At 32.3% G+C, this 19,893-nt stretch overlaps 1 protein-coding gene across 2 annotated transcripts in view; it reads left to right on the forward strand.

Annotated features, from left to right (window-relative positions):
- Positions 1–19,893, forward strand: part of LOC114343282 (zinc finger protein 83-like) — a 70,713-nt gene that overhangs the window by 18,946 nt on the left and 31,874 nt on the right. For both annotated transcript variants that reach the window (XM_028294092.2, XM_028294093.2), the window contains exon 3: positions 3,102–3,218. In XM_028294092.2, the coding sequence (XP_028149893.2) occupies positions 3,102–3,218 (117 nt within the window). The remainder of the gene's footprint in view (positions 1–3,101; positions 3,219–19,893) is intronic.

The following is a 19,893-nucleotide window of genomic DNA, read 5'->3' on the forward strand; positions in this document are numbered from 1 at the left end:
AACTATGATTTTTTCATAAAAAGACACTATACCTATCTAATGTACTTTACAGAATTGAAATTGGACTATTTAAGCGGCCTCAGGAATATTTTAAAATTATAAACAATTTTTTGACCTATAAACAAATAGAATATCTCGGGAAATATTAAACTAAATTAAATTGTAAAAACGGCATTCGAAAAACAGCGACAGTGAGCTTCTTTTAAAAGAAAAAAATGTTTAATTATGATGAGTATCTCCTGAGATACAACCGGTCAAAGTTGACCGGAATTTACGGCAAATATATAAACAATAGGATCATAATTTTCAAACCATCACCTTTTTATTTTTTCCTCTTTCTCCACACCAATTTTCATATCCTTAAAATACTCATAACATATATTATTATAATAAAAACTATCGATAATACGTGTGAAAATTGCCAAAAATAGCAAAATTCCAATCAAAAATTAGGTTGGAGAAAATGTAACCCTCAAAGTTCAAAATCGGTATACGTTAAAAAAATGCATTTTCTCAGCTTCCCATGGAGCAATTTCCTTCATTCTTTTTTTGTTCCCAGGTAACTCGAGTAGAGCCATCGAACTAACGCATTATTAAATGTCAGACTTGCTTTTGTTTTGTTATAATTAATTAATTTATTTATTATAACACAAAATTTTAATTTGTTTAAATAAAAATTGTTTAAATAATTATACAGCTTTCAAATGAGAATATTTATGTTTTTAACTTTAAAAGCTACATTTGTAGTGGGTTTATGTAAAAAAAAGGCTACAACTGGAAAAAAATGTAGTTTTCTGTTCTTATAAATAAATTAATCTATTATAACAAAACAAAAGCAAGTCTGACATTTAATAATGCGTTAGTTAAATGGCCCTACTCGAGTTACTTGGGCACAAAAAAAGAATGAAGGAAATTGCTCCATGGGAAGCCGATAAAATGCATTTTTTTAACGTATACCGATTTTGAACTTTGAGGGTTACAGTTTCTCCAACCTAATTTTTGATTGGAATTTTGCTATTTTTGGCAATTTTCACACGTATTATCGATAGTTTTTATTATAATAATATATGTTATGAGCATTTTAAGGATATGAAAATTGGTATGATGAAAGAGGACAAAAATAAAAAGGTTATGGTTTAAAAATTATGATCCTATTGTTTATATCCTCACCGTAAATTCTGGTCAACTTTAACCGGTTGTATCTCAGGAACTACTTATCATAATTAAACATTTTTTCTTTTAAAAGAAGCTCCCTGCCGCTGTTTTTCGAATGCCCTTTTTACAATTTAATTTAGTTCAATATTTCCCGAGATATTATATTTGTTTATAAGCCAAAAAATTGTTTATACTTTTAAAATATTCCTGAGGCAGCTTAAATAGTCCAATTTCAATTCTGTAAAGTACATTAGATAGGTATAGTGTATTTTTATGAAAAAATCATAGTTATTCTTATCCATCATAATTATTGTCGTTATTATAGCGACCGTAAATTTTTAATTAACAATTCAATTGTTGCTAAACTGTTCATTCAATTTTCATTGGCTTCTGGAATTATAATATATACAAAAAGGGCTTTTACATTACCAAGTTATTTAATTATTGATTAACAATTACTTATCTAAAATTTTAGTTGAAAATTAAAGATTTTGTTGGAATAACCCGCTTTTTGCGGGGAAAGTTTTCGTCGAAGTGAATCGGGAAAAACACGTCTCTATGCAGAATTTAATTGCGGTGAATTTTTATTTGGGTGTTTTTGGTGTAAAGTTAAAATCTTTGGAGTTATAGAGCAAAAATTGAAAAAAACACGATTTTCGGGCGCCATTTTGTTTATAAAAAAAGTAGCACACTATCTGCGGACTTTGCATACCTATATTATTAATACATACAATAATAAGATTCGATTACAGCAATAAAATTGCTGGTAAATAACTTTTCCTTGTATTTTGCTAATTAGCCCAGAGTATTTTAATTTGTTTAGAAATTTCGGACAAATCTCACTGTTATCTAAATAATTCAAAGTTAATGCAGTAAAATTTTCAAAAGGAAATATTACAGTGACCAAGGATACGGCGAGTTAAAGTTGATTATTTCATTCATAGGAGATTCTGACCAATAGAAAGCTACAGAAATCTAAATTAAACTGATTATTTTGGATGATTTTAACTTCTAATCGTATAGTAAGATATTTGATCACGTGTTTAATTCTGTCCAATCAGATTAAAATTATACTTAGAATTATCTACTGTAGAAAATTATCGATAGAATTTTTTTAAGTAGATTGTTTCTGTTTAATGGCAACCAGTTTCCTAGTTTTGACAACTGTCACATTTAAAAAAATATCCATAATATACGTATTAAAAAATAATCTTACGAATATCACACGACAGTAAGAATAAATAAGAAAATAATGCTTCATTTTTACTCAAAATTGTTGTCATTGGGCAATAGCCACTAGAGCCCTGCGGGCTCTCGTGTCTATTGCCAGACAACAAATTTTCGAAAAACTGTCGCATTATTGTCAATTTATTCTCACTCTCTTGTGATATTATACCCGATAATTTTTGATAATTTCCCGTCGTCAAGTATATTACGTCAGATGCCCTTCGTTACTACGAAAAGATACATTCAGTGACATTAATGACAATTAATGTTTTAAAAATTATAAAAGTGATGACTTTCAACCGTGAAATATTTATAACAACTGTGTGTTTAATTGTACTAATTTGTACTTACATAAATAAATTACAATAAAATTTTGGTTTTGAACAGTTTTATTCATGAAATAATCGCAACAAATTGCACTCGATCTCTAAAATTAATATAGAATTTTAGAGCACTTGTGCAATTACTACTGAAAATCATCTAAATTGATTTTTCGCATTTTTTCATAAAATTTGATTTTGGGACATGTTCCACCAATTCCAGATCAGAATAAACTTCATATTCAGATTCAGCGACCTCTAAAACATAAAGAATGACAAAAATTGGTCAATCACCTGAAAGTTGATTTTCGTGGTCGGTATAACGTCATTTTAGGGGTTGATGCCGCTCGCCTACTACGTTGAATTAGATAATTAGTATTAAACATTAAATTTTTTAAGATGGGGCAGTAAAAGCTGAAATTAAGGAAGAGTTGGTTGAAGATGATCCAAGATATATAAAGAGTCAGCTGTCCACCTCCCTGGATCTTGGAGACTTCAAGAATGAAGATGCCTCAGGTGAGATAATTAATAATAAAAACGGTTGCAAGTGTGAGTCTAGAATGTAATATCAAATGAAAATGGTCGATAACTATTCACAATATTTATTTTTATTGTTGTTAAGAAAGGGCTGCAGGTTTGAAGACTAAAGGGCCCTGTAAACGATCAAATTTGCTTGACAAATTTGTTTGTCAAACTTCACGTTTTCATCAAAAATACACAACAACACATCTTAAACACATCGGTACACTATCAAATTATTTGTAAAATTGTAAGTGTTTGTCAAATTTATCAAATAATTTGACAAACACGTGAAATTTGACAAATAATTTGATCGTTTATTTTTAATTTTTGTCCCTTTACAATTTTTGACCTATCGTAGGCTAATTCAAAGTTTTTTTTGTTTGTAAAACAAAATCAAAAGCTAAAAACATAGATATAATGATATAAACAATGGGGAGCTTGCATAAAATTCAAACGAATGTTATAAATCAGAACAGAACATAATTTAGAATATTTATCAAAGAAAAAAGTTGGTTGTGTGTTTCGTTTGGCCCATAAAATCAATAGAAAATTCAAATTATAGCAGCCTGTCCAAAACGCGCCCTCATTGGTCGTGACGTCATAATTTCAAAAATGTTCAAGTTCCGACCCATTAATTCATTACATTTTATATTCGTTTACTTGTTGTAGCCATTTTATGATGTATCTAAGTTTTATAAATCTTTACATAGTTGCTGTGAACAGTTGCTGTGATATTTCATAATATTTGAGTGTTTTTGTTAAGACAATTTTTTTAAAATGACCGCCGCGGGCTTTTTTAAAGGGCAGTCTGATAACTTACCTATGAGAAACATAAATTTTTGTTATTATGATTAGTTCATTTTAACTGTATAGTAAAAACAGTTCCAGAAAAATATTGTATAGGTATAGTTATTTTCCTAACAAGTGCAGAAAGTCATAATTTTCCGCACGCGACTGCAGTTTGTCGAACGACGCGAAGCGGGAGTGCGGAAAAGAGACTTTCTGCAAGCGTTAGGAACAATATTTTTTCTACGAGTCTTTAGAAAATGACCAAATCTTAATCAATGAATTTAATTAATATGAAAATACAAACACAAATTAATTCTTTGACAAGGTTGTCAAAACCAAAGTTTCAGCATAATTGGTTAGCATGACGACGATCTTGGTTTCCATGACGACGATTCAAAACCACTGTTATTGTCTACTGATTTTACTTTCGAATAGTAAGTCAAAATTATTTTATTTCATCGAATTCTCGCGTTAATTTCATTAAAACATGAACACAATAAGATATATTTGAAATAAATTAGTAAATAATATCTAAATATTAGTTTATTGCATGTATTATAATTACTTTAAGGCCATATTCATCATCAGTAGCTCGACAACCCTTTTTGGGTCCTGGCTTGTTCTAGGATTTTCCGCCATTCTGTTCTGTTCCTTGCTTTGTTCTTCCAGTGGGTAATCTCGAGTGTTTTCAGATCTTGTTCCACTTGTTCCATGTATCTAAGCTTGGGTCTTCCCTTTGACCTTCTCCCTACTGGTGTTTGCTTCATTATGTGTTTTGGTGTTTTGGTCTCCAACATTCGTTCAACATGGCCCATCCAGCGCAGACGTCCGATCTTTATGGATGTTATGACGTCGGGTTCGTTGTATGCTGCGTATAGTTCAAAATTATATCTTCTGCGCCTTACGTCATTTTCTTTCACCCCCTTATATATGTGCCTAAGGATTTTTCGTTCAAACGTACCTAATAAGTTCTCATCGCTTTTCGTCAGTGTCCATGTCTCTGATCCATATATAAGGATCGGTTTTATCAGGGTTTTGTATATTTTGCATTTGGTTTTTCTCGTGATGTTAGATCTTAGATGTTTAATGAGTCCATTATTATGTTTTATTAGCAATATGTATTCTTCTCTTAACTTCTTCGCTGACATTGTTATCTGCGGTAACTAGTGAACCTAGATATGTAAAAATTTTTACGCTTTCGTTGTTATAGTCTCCTATTGTCAGATTCTGTAGGTTTTATAAGGCCATATTAACATATCTAAATTAACACGCGTGCGGAAAAGTAAAACGCGTGCGGAAAAATAAAACGCGTGCGGAAAAGTAAAACGCGCGGAAAAGTAACACGCGTGCGGAAAAGTAAAACTTTCTAAACTAAAATGCGTGCGCGAAAATAGACATTTTTGCACGCTCGTAGAAAAAATATTCAATATGTAATGTACTACCACAGCTATTTCTCAGTCAGAATTATTTTTTTTATTGGTTGGTTTGAATTAGAGCATAAGACATGACAGTTCAAATAAAACACTAGATAACTATAGAGAATGTAATCTCAACATAAATTTAAGCCCCTTTTTACATAAAAATATTAATTTTGATTTCAACAGTTTATAAGAACAAAAGTAGGTAATTATTTTAACAAAAAAATATTAAACGAGAACCAGCTGTTTCCTTCACATAAATATAAAAAACTTGTTATTTTAGTCCCCTTTTTAGACCCATTTAACCCAAACTAAATTGTACCTTGTTTCTTCTTGTTTTCTCCCATAAAATAAAATAAAATTTGTTATCATCTTTTTTTTCTTCAATAACAAACCATTTGCCTGGATAAACACACTGCAATCTTCCTTAAATTTTGTCAAAATGTCAAATGGTTAAACGTCAAATATAAAACTGCTAAATAAATGTACTTCTATTGCAACTTCTTCAAAACCCCAGGATCGATATACACATACAATCGTTGTACTACCGGAACACCCTTTAAGGGGGAACATTTTTTTTTAACAAAATATGACTCATACATTAAATTAATTTAAACCGCCATCTTTATTATATATTCAAGTATTTGTAAAAAAAATTTCAAGTCGAGATATTCAAAATTGCCGTCGTGGCACTCCTTCAAGGGCAGGTCCGTTTTTTTTAGGTGCCCAAACGGTGTACATGAAATCTCATGTCTGGGTGATCTGAAACAAAAAACAAAATATGGTTATCATCTACATAGTATTGACTCTCGTCTGACGGAGGATTTTGTCGATTGAAAATTTTGGCGCCAAAAAAAAGATTCTTGAAATTTTTTTGAATTTTTTTGGCCAAATTTGATTTTATTATTGTTTACAACAATTAAACAAAAAACGATATCAAAAAAATTGATGTATAATAAAGATGACGATATTATGTATAATATAAAAATATTTGTATAATAAAGATGACGGTTTAAATTAATTTAATATACGAGTCATATTTTGTTAAAAAAAATCCGGAAAATCGGCCTGTTTTTTCCCTTGTCACAGTAGACTTCAAATTAATCTTTTGAGGTTTTTCCAAAAATCTTCACGTGCCCCAAATTTCCAGCACACCAACGGAAACCTCAATAAAAGAATTCCCAGCACTTCCCACCAAATGATTGAAAAACTACCATTTCAATTAAAAAAACTGGGAATCCAAATCGCCGACCAGGCTTCAAGTGCTTTCTCAAATATCTTTATTGAAAAAGAATGAACCTTGTTGTTTTGCTACCAAGGCGTTCAAAAACAAAAAAAAAACTCTACAACAAAAATCTTCTCTCACTAACTCATACAAAAAGCATATACATCCAAACATACAAACTATACATTCAAGAACAAAATAATCGGTAACTAAATAACCAAAATTCAACAAACGTTACTACCAAATTTTCAACCGTAATAACTCCACCTTTCCTTCCGGAAAGAAAATTAAGTTTCTTTGAATTGAATCCCAAAGAAAATTGTTACAAATACATACTATGTTACACTATCTACATCATAATCCGATTCAACGTGGCTATCAGAGTTTGTGGGTGAGGTTTCAAGTCTTTCACATGCCAGTGACCAATAGACTTACCATTATCATTTACTAATTCATATGTACAATAACCAACCTTACGCTTTACTCTAGAAGGTCCAACAAATATATCAGCAAACTTAGATATAAAATAATTAGCTTTATCAGAAAGAACATAGTTTTTTTTTTAAACTAAATCATTTTCCTTAAAATGAACATCTTTTCTTCTTAAATTATATCTCTCTGGTGTTATCTGAAACTTTATCAATCCACTTTTTACCCAGTCTCTCAACTTATTCATATTTTTAGAACGATCATAAACAGGTTGTTTATTTTCTTCATTCCCTATTTTTAGATGATATTCACTTCCATGAGTCATCATCTCACAACCAAAATTAATGAAATATGGTGTTTGACCTGTCACTTCATGTTTGGCAGTTCTAATGGCACAACCTAATTCAGGTAAATTAACATCCCACGACCTATGATTATCTTTAACATAAGCCATCAACACGGTTTTCATGATACGATTGATTCGTTCAGTAGGGTTTGGATGAGGGGTAAAATTTGGAGTAAAAATAAATCTGATTCCAAACTCTTGACAAAAAGATCTTAGAATATTACCTTTAAACTGACTTCCATTATCACATTTTATGACTCTGGGAACACCAAACAAAAGAAATACATTTTCTTTTAAAATTTTACTTGTAGAAGTGGCAGTTGCCTTTCTCAGAGGGAATAAAAGAGGAAATTTACTGAACTTATCAGTAACTACCAAAATCCAAGTATTACCAGTACCAGCTGAACTTCTGGGCAATGGTCCAAATAAGTCCATACTGATGATCTCCCAAGGAAGGCTTTGTGGGTTCGACAGCCTGTCCCATATGTCCTGCAGGACTTTTCTATTCAGGCTTTGTCCTTAAACAAACCTCACATTTCCTTATATATTTTGTAATATCCATTTTCATAAAAGGCAAATAGAAAAGGCGAGATACACGATGAAACGTTTTGTAAATGCCTAAATGACCTGAAACACAAGAATCATGACACCTCTGAAGTATTTTATCTCGAAAATCTTTTGGAACTACAAGTTTCCAATATTCACAATCATCTCTTAAACTCGGAAAATCTTGATCAATATATTTATACAACTTATTATTTGCAAGTCTCCATCTGACAAATTTTAAAGGATTTTTATTTACATTATTACACATTTTCTTATACCATTTATCACTGGTAGAAGAAAAATCATATTCGTCACTTCCGGGTTTATTACTTCAACATTACTTATTTCTACAGAATTTAGCATATGTACACTATCAACAGGTAGTTCTAAAGCACGCGAAAGGGTGTCAGGAACTATGTGATCCTTACCTTTGCGATGAAGTACCTCATAGTCAAACTGTTGCAGACGTAAGGCCCATCTACCAAGTCGTCCTTGAGGGTCCTTCAAATTGTCCAACCATAACAACGAGTAGCAATCAGTGATTACATAGAACTTATAGCCATCTAGATAAGCTCGTAAAGTTTCACACGCCCACAAAACACAGAGGCATTCACGCTCAACACTGCTATAGTTCCTCTCGGCTCTATTCCCCTAAAGCAGGGGTGGGCAAAAGCCGGCCCGCGGGCCGGATCCGGTTCTTTTGCTTACTTTATCCGGCCCGTTGAAAAAATCTTCTTCATCAAATTTCTTTGTCTAAATGATTTAAAATGATACTTATAGCATTTATGACAAAAAAATTTTTGGACAGTGCAGGGAAATAACTCAACCAAAAAGATTGGCGGGTACACAACGATCGTTCACAGTATAGTCTTCCGGCTCGGGATACATTTTAAACATGTCATTTTGGCCCGCTCTTAAAAGTATTTGCCCACCCCTGCCCTAAAGGGTCATTTAATTTGCACAATTGGAGAACAAGTACTAACTTTTGAAGAGTTATATACTATTTTTTCTCAAATTGAGGCCATCATGAATTCGAGGCCAATATGCCCTTTAAGTTCAGACCCAAACGATCTTAGTGCGTTAACTCCAGGACATTTTTTGACCATGGAGCCTTTGAGTGCTCCGCCCGAAGAAACGTTGCTCGATGTTCTGCACAATCGGTTGAAACGTTGGCAATTATTAAATAAGTTGCACCAACAGATTTGGGAGCGGTGGTCTAAGGAGTATCTCCAAACTCTTCATCAAAGAGCTAAATGGAATTCTCCGTCTCCAAACGTCCAACTAGGTACCTTAGTGGTAATCCGCCAAAATAATGTTCTCCCGCTACAATGGCCTTTGGGCCGTATAATTGAGGTTCATCCTGGACCTGATGGTATAGTTAGAGTGGCCACAGTGAAAACTAATAGTGGTATATATGTATAAACGCTCTATAGTAAAATTATGTCCTTTGCCTTTTGAGCCGTAACAATGCGTATTGTGGTGGGCGGTTGTGGTTCGTCCACACCATAAATAATATTTTAATTAATTTTCTTGTCAATATTATAATTAATTATTAGTGAACGAATTTATTATTTCCATTGTTTCTAATTATTTATTAGTTTTTGGGACACACCGTATATACGAGTAGGTTAATACCTAATTCAGTGAGTATTAATTTTTATCTTTTTTCAAGTAAAAACCTTAAAGGTTTTTGTATATAATTACCTACCTACTCGTATCATTTTTAAAGACATTCGCCAACCAACTCTCTTGGTACGCAGTCACACTTCCGAAAAGTGTATTGAAAATAAATATAGTCCTCGCGAGTGATTTCTACAACTCAACAATAGCAGTACGAAGAATAGCAGGCCTGCTCCAGTTTGGTCAACGAGAAGTGACAAGGTAGGAAATCTTTCCATTGCAATTTACTTTAAGGTCCTGTTTTTTTTACTGTTATTTTGTTATTTTAAATTCACCCTATTCACAGTCCACTCATAGAGCTCACTGAGTTAGTAGTCTCCCCCAAGAAGATTTAAATATTAAGTTATATCAATGTTTGTATAATCATTTAATTCGTTGCAAAATGAAATTGTTAAAAACTAACACCATTGGAAGCAAAATATGCGATACAAAATATTTTTGTAATGTGTTCACGAAAAAATTTACATAAAAAAAATATGTAATAAAAAACACTGAAAACGTTTGTTTTCTATACTTCCACAAAACTTCTACATACGCACTTCACCTTCTAGATCATAATCATTCTTTTAATGAACAGTTTCAAATTCTGCATATTCAAAATAAAGGCCTTAAGCTATCTTTATTAGAATCTATGGAAATTAATAAATTGAAAAATACAGATATAATTCTGAATGACAAACAGCTCCATACTCCTCAACCTCTTCAGTTAAAGCTTTAAATAGGCAAACCATTGTAAACTAAATCACTTGAAAAAGGCACTCTGTCGAAGCAGCTGTAGTCACCAAGTAACGGTCGAATCCATCAATCCATCAATTATAAAAAAATATGTTAAAAAAGTAAAATAATGATAAACAAATAAAAAAAAACCAAAAAAAACAAAGAAAAAAAGGAATTAGAACTAAACAAAAGACTACATAAATAAAGTATTAAAAAAAACAAAAAAATATAAAATAAAAATGTATACCATTTTTATTCAGTTGCAATGCGAAGGCAAAACAATCTTACTTTTCAATTAGAATACGGAGTGCAGTCCAGTCCCTTGAATCGCGATTTTCGGCTCTTATTGGAGCCTTCATCGGAAAGAACGTAGGCACTGTTCTCCATATTTTAACTGATTCGCATCGAGAGGTTTTCCCACCCATTGCAACTGAAGTGATGATAGTAGGTGGCTAGCGCCATCTGACATTGAAAGACGAAGTAGTTTTCAATCCTAATAGTAAATTATTAATATTGAAAATATTAAAAATATTACTAAAAGATTTTTAAATTGAAAACTTATTGGTACACTTTCCTGGTGACACCTCCAAGACTTCTACAATTTGCAAGTCAAATGGATGCTGCAGTGAAGACGAGAGGGAGTGAATTGCATAGTGTAGAATTCCTTCCCTCTCGTCTTCACTGCAGCATCCATTTGACTTGCAAATTGTAGAAGTCTTGGAGGTGTCACCAGGAAAGTGTACCAATAAGTTTTCAATTTAAAAATCTTTTAGTAATATTTTTAATATTTTCAATATTAATAATTTACTATTAGGATTGAAAACTACTTCGTCTTTCAATGCCAGATGACGCTAGCCACCTACTATCATCACTTCAGTTGCAATGGGTGGGAAAACCTCTCGATGTGAATCAGTTAAAATATGGAGAACAGTGCCTACGTTCTTTCCGATGAAGGCTCCAATAAGAGCCGAAAATCGCGATTCAAGGGACTGGACTGCACTTCGTATTCTAATTGAAAAGTAAGATTGTTTTGCCTTCGCATTGCAACTGAATAAAAATGGTATACATTTTTATTTTATAGTCGTATTACTCCGTAGAGTAACTAGGTGCATTTTTCCGTTGGAACTTTACCAGCTGCAGACGGGGGATGTGAATTGCATAGTGTAGAATTCCTTCCCTCTCGTCTTCACTGCAGCATCCATTTGACTTGCAAATTGTAGAAGTCTTGGAGATGTCACCAGGAAAGTGTACCAATAAGTTTTCAATTTAAAAATCTTTTAGTAATATTTTTAATATTTTCAATATTAATAATTTACTATTAGGATTGAAAACTACTTCGTCTTTCAATGCCAGATGGCGCTAGCCACCTACTATCATCACTTGTTGCAATGGGTGAGAAAACCTCTCGATGCGAATCAGTTAAAATATGGAGAACAGTGCCTACGTTCTTTCCGATGAAGGCTCCAATAAGAGCCGAAAATCGCGATTCAAGGGACTGGACTGTACTCCGTATTGTAATTGAAAAGTAAGATTGTTTTGCCTTCGCATTGCAACTGAATAAAAATGGTATACATTTTTATTTTATAGTCGTATTACTCCGTAGAGTAACTAGGTGCATTTTTCCGTTGAAACTTTACCAGCTGCAGACGGGGGATGTGAATTGCATAGTGTAGAATTCCTTCCCTCTCGTCTTCACTGCAGCATCCATTTGACTTGCAAATTGTAGAAGTCTTGGAGGTGTCACCAGGAATGTGTACCAATAAGTTTTCAATTTAAAAATCTTTTAGTAATATTTTTAATATTTTCAATATTAATAATTTACTATTAGGATTGAAAACTACTTCGTCAAAAAAATATAATTAAAAAAAATATAAAAAAACATACCTACATATAAAAAAATGCACTAAACAGAAACACACAAATTTTACTTATTACATTTCTAGGGTGTGAGAATTTGAACAATTAATTTATTTATATTCGATCATAAAAAATTCTCTTTTTATATTTTATAAATAAAAAATAAGTTTGGCTAATTGGTAACCGGCCAAAAAACGGTTTTTCCAAAAACCGGTTTTTGGTTTTTTTAATCCATACAACCATTTTAATAGGTTACAATGTCACATTTACAATGCACTTTAGTTTGCGATACTCCACTCGACTCGATATCAATATGATCAAAATTAGTACTATCGAAAGAACATCAATATCAATATAAATAAAACAGAAGTTTTAATAAAACCATTTTATGCCATTAATTATTATATTTATTTATTATTTTATTATTATTATATATTTATTGATTATTATTAAATATAATATAGCGTAGGATTAATATAGACATATTGCAATAATATACAATTTACCCCAACCATTTCAACTTATAAAAAATTTCCCAGACTCTTTCAAATGGGATTTAAAAAAAATAATATCAACATAAATAATTTAAAAGTCAAAAGGCAGATATCGAGCACTGAATTTATTAAATCTTGCCCAAGTATACTTTCGCTATCTAGAGCATCCTCAGGGGCATCTGAAATAAGTAAAGAAAACGCTATTGTAGAAGAGGAAAAAGTTAGAGACTTCGACAAAAAATCGAAGGTGATGTGATGAAAAGTACAAAAATGTTTCTAGACTTACTTCGTCAATAAAAAGAAGGTATCCTCGAATGTCATTTAATTAAAATAAATAATTTGGTGGCAAACTTAAATTAACATCTAACTAAACACTGAACAAGGGACAAAACAGATAAATTAAAGTGCCAGTAGGTTCTACATTCTTGCAATATGGAGGCAGAATGAAGTATGAAGTAATGAAGTATTACTTTTTTGACGGAAATGATCCAGTGATGGCTGACAGATGACAACTTGGTGAGACTGTGACTGTGTAATATGTACAGTCACTACACATTGGGCTGCACATTCAAAAAAACTATAAACGATCAAAGGCCTCAAGCAAGACAAAACAGTATCAGTAGAGCAAACGGTGAAATTTATTTGTAGTTAAATGTGAAAGGCAGTTACCACATTCAAACTTGTCAGAGGTGAGCTAAGATGTTGGTTGGCGACAATGTTTGTGGACATAGAGATTGGATGTGGTACTGGTTAACATCTGAAGAGTGGTAGGTTGCATACTCTGTAGTACTAATTAGGTATCAGCTGTTGAAAAAATTGAAATTGACTTATTGAAATGGACCGAGTAAAATTTGAGATTTAGAAAACTTCATGAAATATGAAATATTATACCACTGTTGAGTCAAACTTGAAGTCAATGATCGGAATACAAGATTGAAGTGTCAAGCATTATCCAAGATCAAATGAAAACAGCGAGGGCCATGTAAATATATGATGTCAATGAAATATTAAAATTCCAAAAAAGAGTATATAAAGTTTTAATTAAGGCCAGCTGTAAAACAATTAACCTCAAATAAGCTTGGCTAACATGTAATGTGTTATGGATGATACAAATTTAAAGAAATGTAAAACTATTAATGAATATAGACTCAGTGATGGAAAACCTACACAGTCGAGCTGGGACTCCTGCGAGGTGATGCTGTAATAAAGTTTTTAAAAATTGGTTTAAATTTAGTGCAATTTAAATTGATCTGAGTGTTAAGGCAATGAGAGTTTTCACTTGATTCCCTGGTAATCTCTAAATCCTCCAATAAATCCAACTCCAAGTAGTTTTTCTTCCTACTGATATCATGTAAAATGGACGAGCCTGTATTGATATTGAAATTATGTTTGCTGGAATCTAAGTGTTGACCGAAACTTGAAGAGTTTGGTCTTTTTAAATGTTCTGTGATTCTCGTTGACAACTTACGAATGGTTCTGCCTACATCGGACCCATCACAATCATCACATCTTAATTTATATATACCACTCTTATCCAAGGTGTTCATCGCGTCTTTGGTGTTAATTAGAAAGGAGCCTAAAGTATTATGTGACTTGAAAGATATTTTGATGTTGTCATGATGTTTAGTTTGAATGTGGTAACTGGTTTTCACATTTAACTACAAATAAATTTCACCGTTTGCTCTATTGATACTGTTTTGTCTTGCTTGAGGCCTTTGATGGTTTACAGTTTTTTTGAATGTGCAGCCCAATGTGTAGTGACGGTACATATTACACAGTCACAGTCTCACCAAGTTGTCATCTGTCAGCCATCACTGGATCATTTCCGTCAAAAAAAGTAATACTTCATTCTGCCTCCATATTGCAAGAATGTAGAACCTACTGGCACTTTAATTTATCTGTTTTGTCCCTTGTTCAGTGTTTAGTTAGATGTTAATTTAAGTTTGCCACCAAATTATTTATTTCAATTAAATGACATTCGAGGATACCTTTTTTGTACTTTTTATCACATCACCTTCGATTTTTTGTCGAAGTCTTTAACTTTTTCCTCTTCTACAATGACGTTTTCTTTACTTATTTCAGATGCCCCTGAGGATGCTCTAGATAGCGAAAGTATACTTGGGCAAGAATTAATAAATTCAGTGCTCGATATCTGCCTTTTGACTTTTAAAATTCATATATTCGAGCATTCAACCATTTCCTATAAATAGTTTACTTAAAAATAAATTGGATAATGCAATTTATCTTTTATTTTTACTACCATCAAAAAAAATGTATCATGTATTTCTTTTAACACGTTTGTATATTTGTATAATAGGTACATTTTAACTCATTTAATACTTCCTGTATGGGTGTATCGTTTTGAAAACGTAGGGAAATCCTTGGAGATTCGTATTCGTAATCGGTAATGCGATATTCATAGTCAGAACATTATTTTTGGTAATCAGAAAAAGTCATTCACTCACTTTCAATGTCAAGAGTCAAGTGTGAAAAATAGATGATGTTTGCGTCTACTTCAACCAGATCACTTCTTTCTTATGTAAATATTATGATTGCAAATGCCTTTTCAGTGAAATATTATAATAAAATTTAATTGTTTCTGGCTGATGTGAGTTTGCACTTTCAGTTTGCTTCTGTATTTATAAAATAAAATTTGAATTATGGTTTTGTTTGGAATAATTACTTGAGAATAACATATAGTTATGATTGGGATCCAAAATAATACCTAACCTAATCCTAATCCCCGTAAAAACTTAATAACCGGTTTTTACTTTAAAAAGAAAAAACCGGTTATAACCGGGACAAAGAACAACCGGTAAAACTGAATATTGCGAAGTAAAAAACCGGTTTTAGCCTAAAACCGGTAGGTTTTTCCCATCCCTAGTTCTGACATACGGAACTGAAACTTGGGCTTTTAACAACAGCGTAGTCCACGAGAGCTATGGAACGGAGAATGCTCAACATTAAGCTCAGTCATCGCAAGTCCAATGAAGAAATAAGAAGACGATCAAAAGTAACAGATGTGATACAGAAGGTTGCCATGTTAAAATGGAACTGTGCAGGACACATAGGAAGAATTAAAGACAACGTTGTACAAAGCGAATTTCCGAGTGGCGACCAAGGACAAGCAAAAGAAGTAGAGGCAGACTTCAAACAAGATGAAACTGATGACATCACGCGAATGGCGGGTCACGAATGGATGCAAGAAAAAGCAAACAGATATGAATGGGCACACCTAAGGGAGGCTTACATCCGACGATGGATGAAATAGCTGTTGATGATGATGATGATGATCATTGTATATTTTACTTATTTCCAATAGGCGAAGCAATAGACGGAGAGCTAGAGCCGAAAAATCATCGTCATAAGTAATATGGAGTTTTTCCTGTGAAATGTGTCCATTGTATATTGACAATTATGACCCCTTTCAGGCTGACACCTCAGTGGATACAGGAAGTAGCAATAAGGGATGAAAGGGGAAAGTTAGTGCAGTCATTAAAGGTTTTCACCTCCTATTTTGTTAAACCTCCATCGATTTGCATGAAAATTGATGACTAGTTAGAGCATACCTTAAGAAACAAAACTGATTTGGTGTCACTTGCACTTTTACCCTGGTGGTGAATACCACCCCTTCCCGCAGGTGTAAACTATTTTATTAAAAATAACTCCACAAATCGATAGGGACAAATTTTAAGTAAAATTTGTTATATCATGTTATTAAAATAAATCAATACTTTTTGAGTTATTAAAGATCAAAGATTTGTCTATTTAAGAGCATATGCGTGAAGTTACGGATGATAAAAAGACCATGTTAATTAATTGTGTGTTAGTAAAATATTATTTTTATATTATTTCGATATTTAATTAAATTTTGTTTTCATTATAAACTGAATATGTCCAGAAACTTGGGGTGTCCAATAATGGGTACATTTGACTTATTCGAATACACTTTTGCTAAATTTATAATATCGAAATAATATAAAAATGATCAAGTATATTCAAATGGGAAATAAGCCACAATTTTACCTAAAAATGATTTTATTAACGTTTCGACGCCCAAGTCGGGTGTCGTTGTCAAAATACAAAATAATACTAAATAAATAAAATCTGACTCATTTATATCGGCAATTCAGACACGTATTATACATTTTAAAGTAGACGACTTTAAAATGATTGCCAATATTGATGAGTTGCGTTCCTGGGACGACTTTACTAAAAGATAGTTCATTCGATTACATGAAATCAATCCCAACTCAAGAATATCCGCCACAAAAAATCATAGCATGTAATCTGTCTTTAAAAAGACAACCAAATGCAACGGTGGCACTGAAATTCTCGCATTAGAGATTCCATAGTAAATTACGAGTGGGGATATATAATAATACCTATTTTCAACTAAATAATGAATTCTATAAACAAAATTTTGGTCTCGCAATGGGTTCTTCTTTATCTCCATTATTGGCTAATATATTTATGGAGGATTTCGAAACTAATATCATTTCTAAACAAAATTTAAAACCCACAGTATGGTGGAGATATGTAGATGATGTGTTTTCCATGTGGCCTCATAGATCGGAATTGTTGGATACGTTCCTGAATATTATAAACGATCAAGAAGAGACAATAAAGTTTACAATGGAAAAGGAATACAATAACACCCTACCTTTCCTCGATGTTTTGGTCTCAAAGAAGGATACTGGATATGAGACTCAAGTGTATAGAAAACCAACACACACCAACAGATATCTCAATTACAAATCAAATCATAACATCAACGTTAAAAAGGGAATCATTAAATCCTTATATGATAGAGCCAAAATTACTTGTTCTAACGAAAATTCATTTTTAGAAGAAAAACAATTGTTAACATCTGTTTTATTAAAAAATGATTATCCCATATCGTTTATAAATAAGGAATTGTCAAGATTGGATCGAATGGAACAGAACAACTTAGAATGGGATCCTACAACATTCACAAGAAATAATACGAGGAAAATATCAATACCATATGTAAAAGGACTATCCGAGAAACTTAAAACAATAGGAAATAAATTCAACATATCAACAACATTCAAAACAACAAACACTTTGAGATCTATTCTATCTAAAACTAAACCTAACAGTGAACAAGAAAGAACAAAGAATTGTATTTATAAAATACCTTGTGAATGCGAACAATTTTATATAGGTGAAACGTCAAGACCAATAGACGTTAGAGTAAATGAACATCAGTCTTATATAAAAAATAGAGAATTTGATAGATCTCAAATATGTCAACACGCATGGGATAATGAACATAGAGTTCAGTGGAGAGATTCAAGTATAGTCCTAAAAGAAGCAGATAGTAAAAAGAGAAAAATCAAAGAAGCGGCTCTAATTATGCTAAATGAAACCAATTGTGTCGCAAATTCCTCGGTAGAATGCAGTAGGATGTGGTTACCCATATTAAAGGAGGAAGTCAATAGAAAGAAAATACCACAATTAGTAAATCAGTAACATATCGAGTTAGTACATATTTAGTATTTTAGTATTATTTAAAATTTAAAATATCAAGTCAGAATTTGGTATTAGTTTTGAGAGTAAACTAAATGTAAACCCAAATACTTACGATGTCGGGATAGTATCACGAGGTTTTTCCTGGTTTTCCCTCGTGATTTACTATGGAATCTCTAACGCGAGAATTTCAGTGCCACCGTTGCATTTGGTTGTCTTTTTAAAGACAGATTACATGCTATGATTTTTTGTGGCGGATATTCTTGAGTTGGGATTGATTTCATGTAATCGAATGAACTATCTTTTAGTAAAGTCGTCCCAGGAACGCAACTCATCAATATTGGCAATATCATTTTAAAGTCGTCTACTTTAAAATGTATAATACGTGTCTGAATTGCCGATATAAATGAGTCAGATTAAATAAATTATTAGAAGAATTTTTTACTAAGCAACAACATTTTTATTTATTTAGTATTATTTTGTATTTTGACAACGACACCCGACTTGGGCGTCGAAACGTTAATAAAATCATTTTTAGGTAAAATTGTGGCTTATTTCCCATTTGAATATACTTGATTATAAAAATGCCACAAGAAAATAGCTTCAGAACAATAAAAATGATATTTTAGTAACATACAATTAATTAATATGTTCTTTTTATCATCCATAACTTCTCGCATGTGCTCTTAAACAGACAAATATTTGATCTTTAATGACTCAAAAAGTATTGATTTATTTTAATTACATGATATAACAAAATTTACTTATAATTTGTCCCTCTATCGATTTGTGGGGTTATTTTTAATAAAATCGTTTTCATCCCCGTGAAGGGGTGTTATCCACCCCCAGGGTAAAAGTGCAAGTTGGCATCAAATCATTTTTATTTCCTGAGGTATGTTCTAACTAGTCACCAATTTTCATGCAAATCGATGGAGGTTTAACAAAATAGGAGGTGAAAACCTTTAAAGACTACACTAACTTTCCCCTTTCATCCCTTATTGCTACTTCCTGTATCTAATTGATGGATTCGACCGTTACTTGATGGAAGTTCATTTTATCTAACAATAAAACACTGAAAACGTTTGTTTTCTATACTTCCACAAAATTTATTATAACTAAGTGACTACAGCTGTTTCGGCGGAGTGCCTTTCTCATCTGTATCCACTGAGGTGTCAGCCTGAAAGGGGTCATAATTATCAATATACAATAGACACATTTCACATGCCAAACTCCATATTACTTATGACGATGATTTTTCGGCTCTAGCTCTTAGACTACAACGAAGCGATAAAAAGCCCAAAACCTAGGAATTTTGTGCAGTAAGATGAATCGTCATGCAACTTTTTGCATTCGATTCTAGAGAGTGTCAGGCAATTTTGTGAACTAAATTGATTTCCGGCAAAAAAATTTGTGCATAAGAAAATACATTTTCAAAGTGCATCTCGAAAATATGGAAACTGAAAATTTTAGAACTCAGGAAATATTGACGGAGGGTTTTTGGAGGTCTCTCAATACGAATTTCATGACGGCGCTGGTCTCCGACGTACCAGGTGTCCAGGGTCGAATTCGTCGCCTGGGACGATCGAATAATTCGCGAAATGAAGACTGGATCGAAAAACTGAAAAATACGTGTTCAGTATTTTTAAAAAATCTGTCCAATGACACTAAATACGAC

The sequence above is a fragment of the Diabrotica virgifera genome, chromosome 6, assembly GCF_917563875.1.
Source record: "Diabrotica virgifera virgifera chromosome 6, PGI_DIABVI_V3a".
Taxonomy (NCBI): Eukaryota; Metazoa; Arthropoda; class Insecta; order Coleoptera; family Chrysomelidae; genus Diabrotica; species Diabrotica virgifera.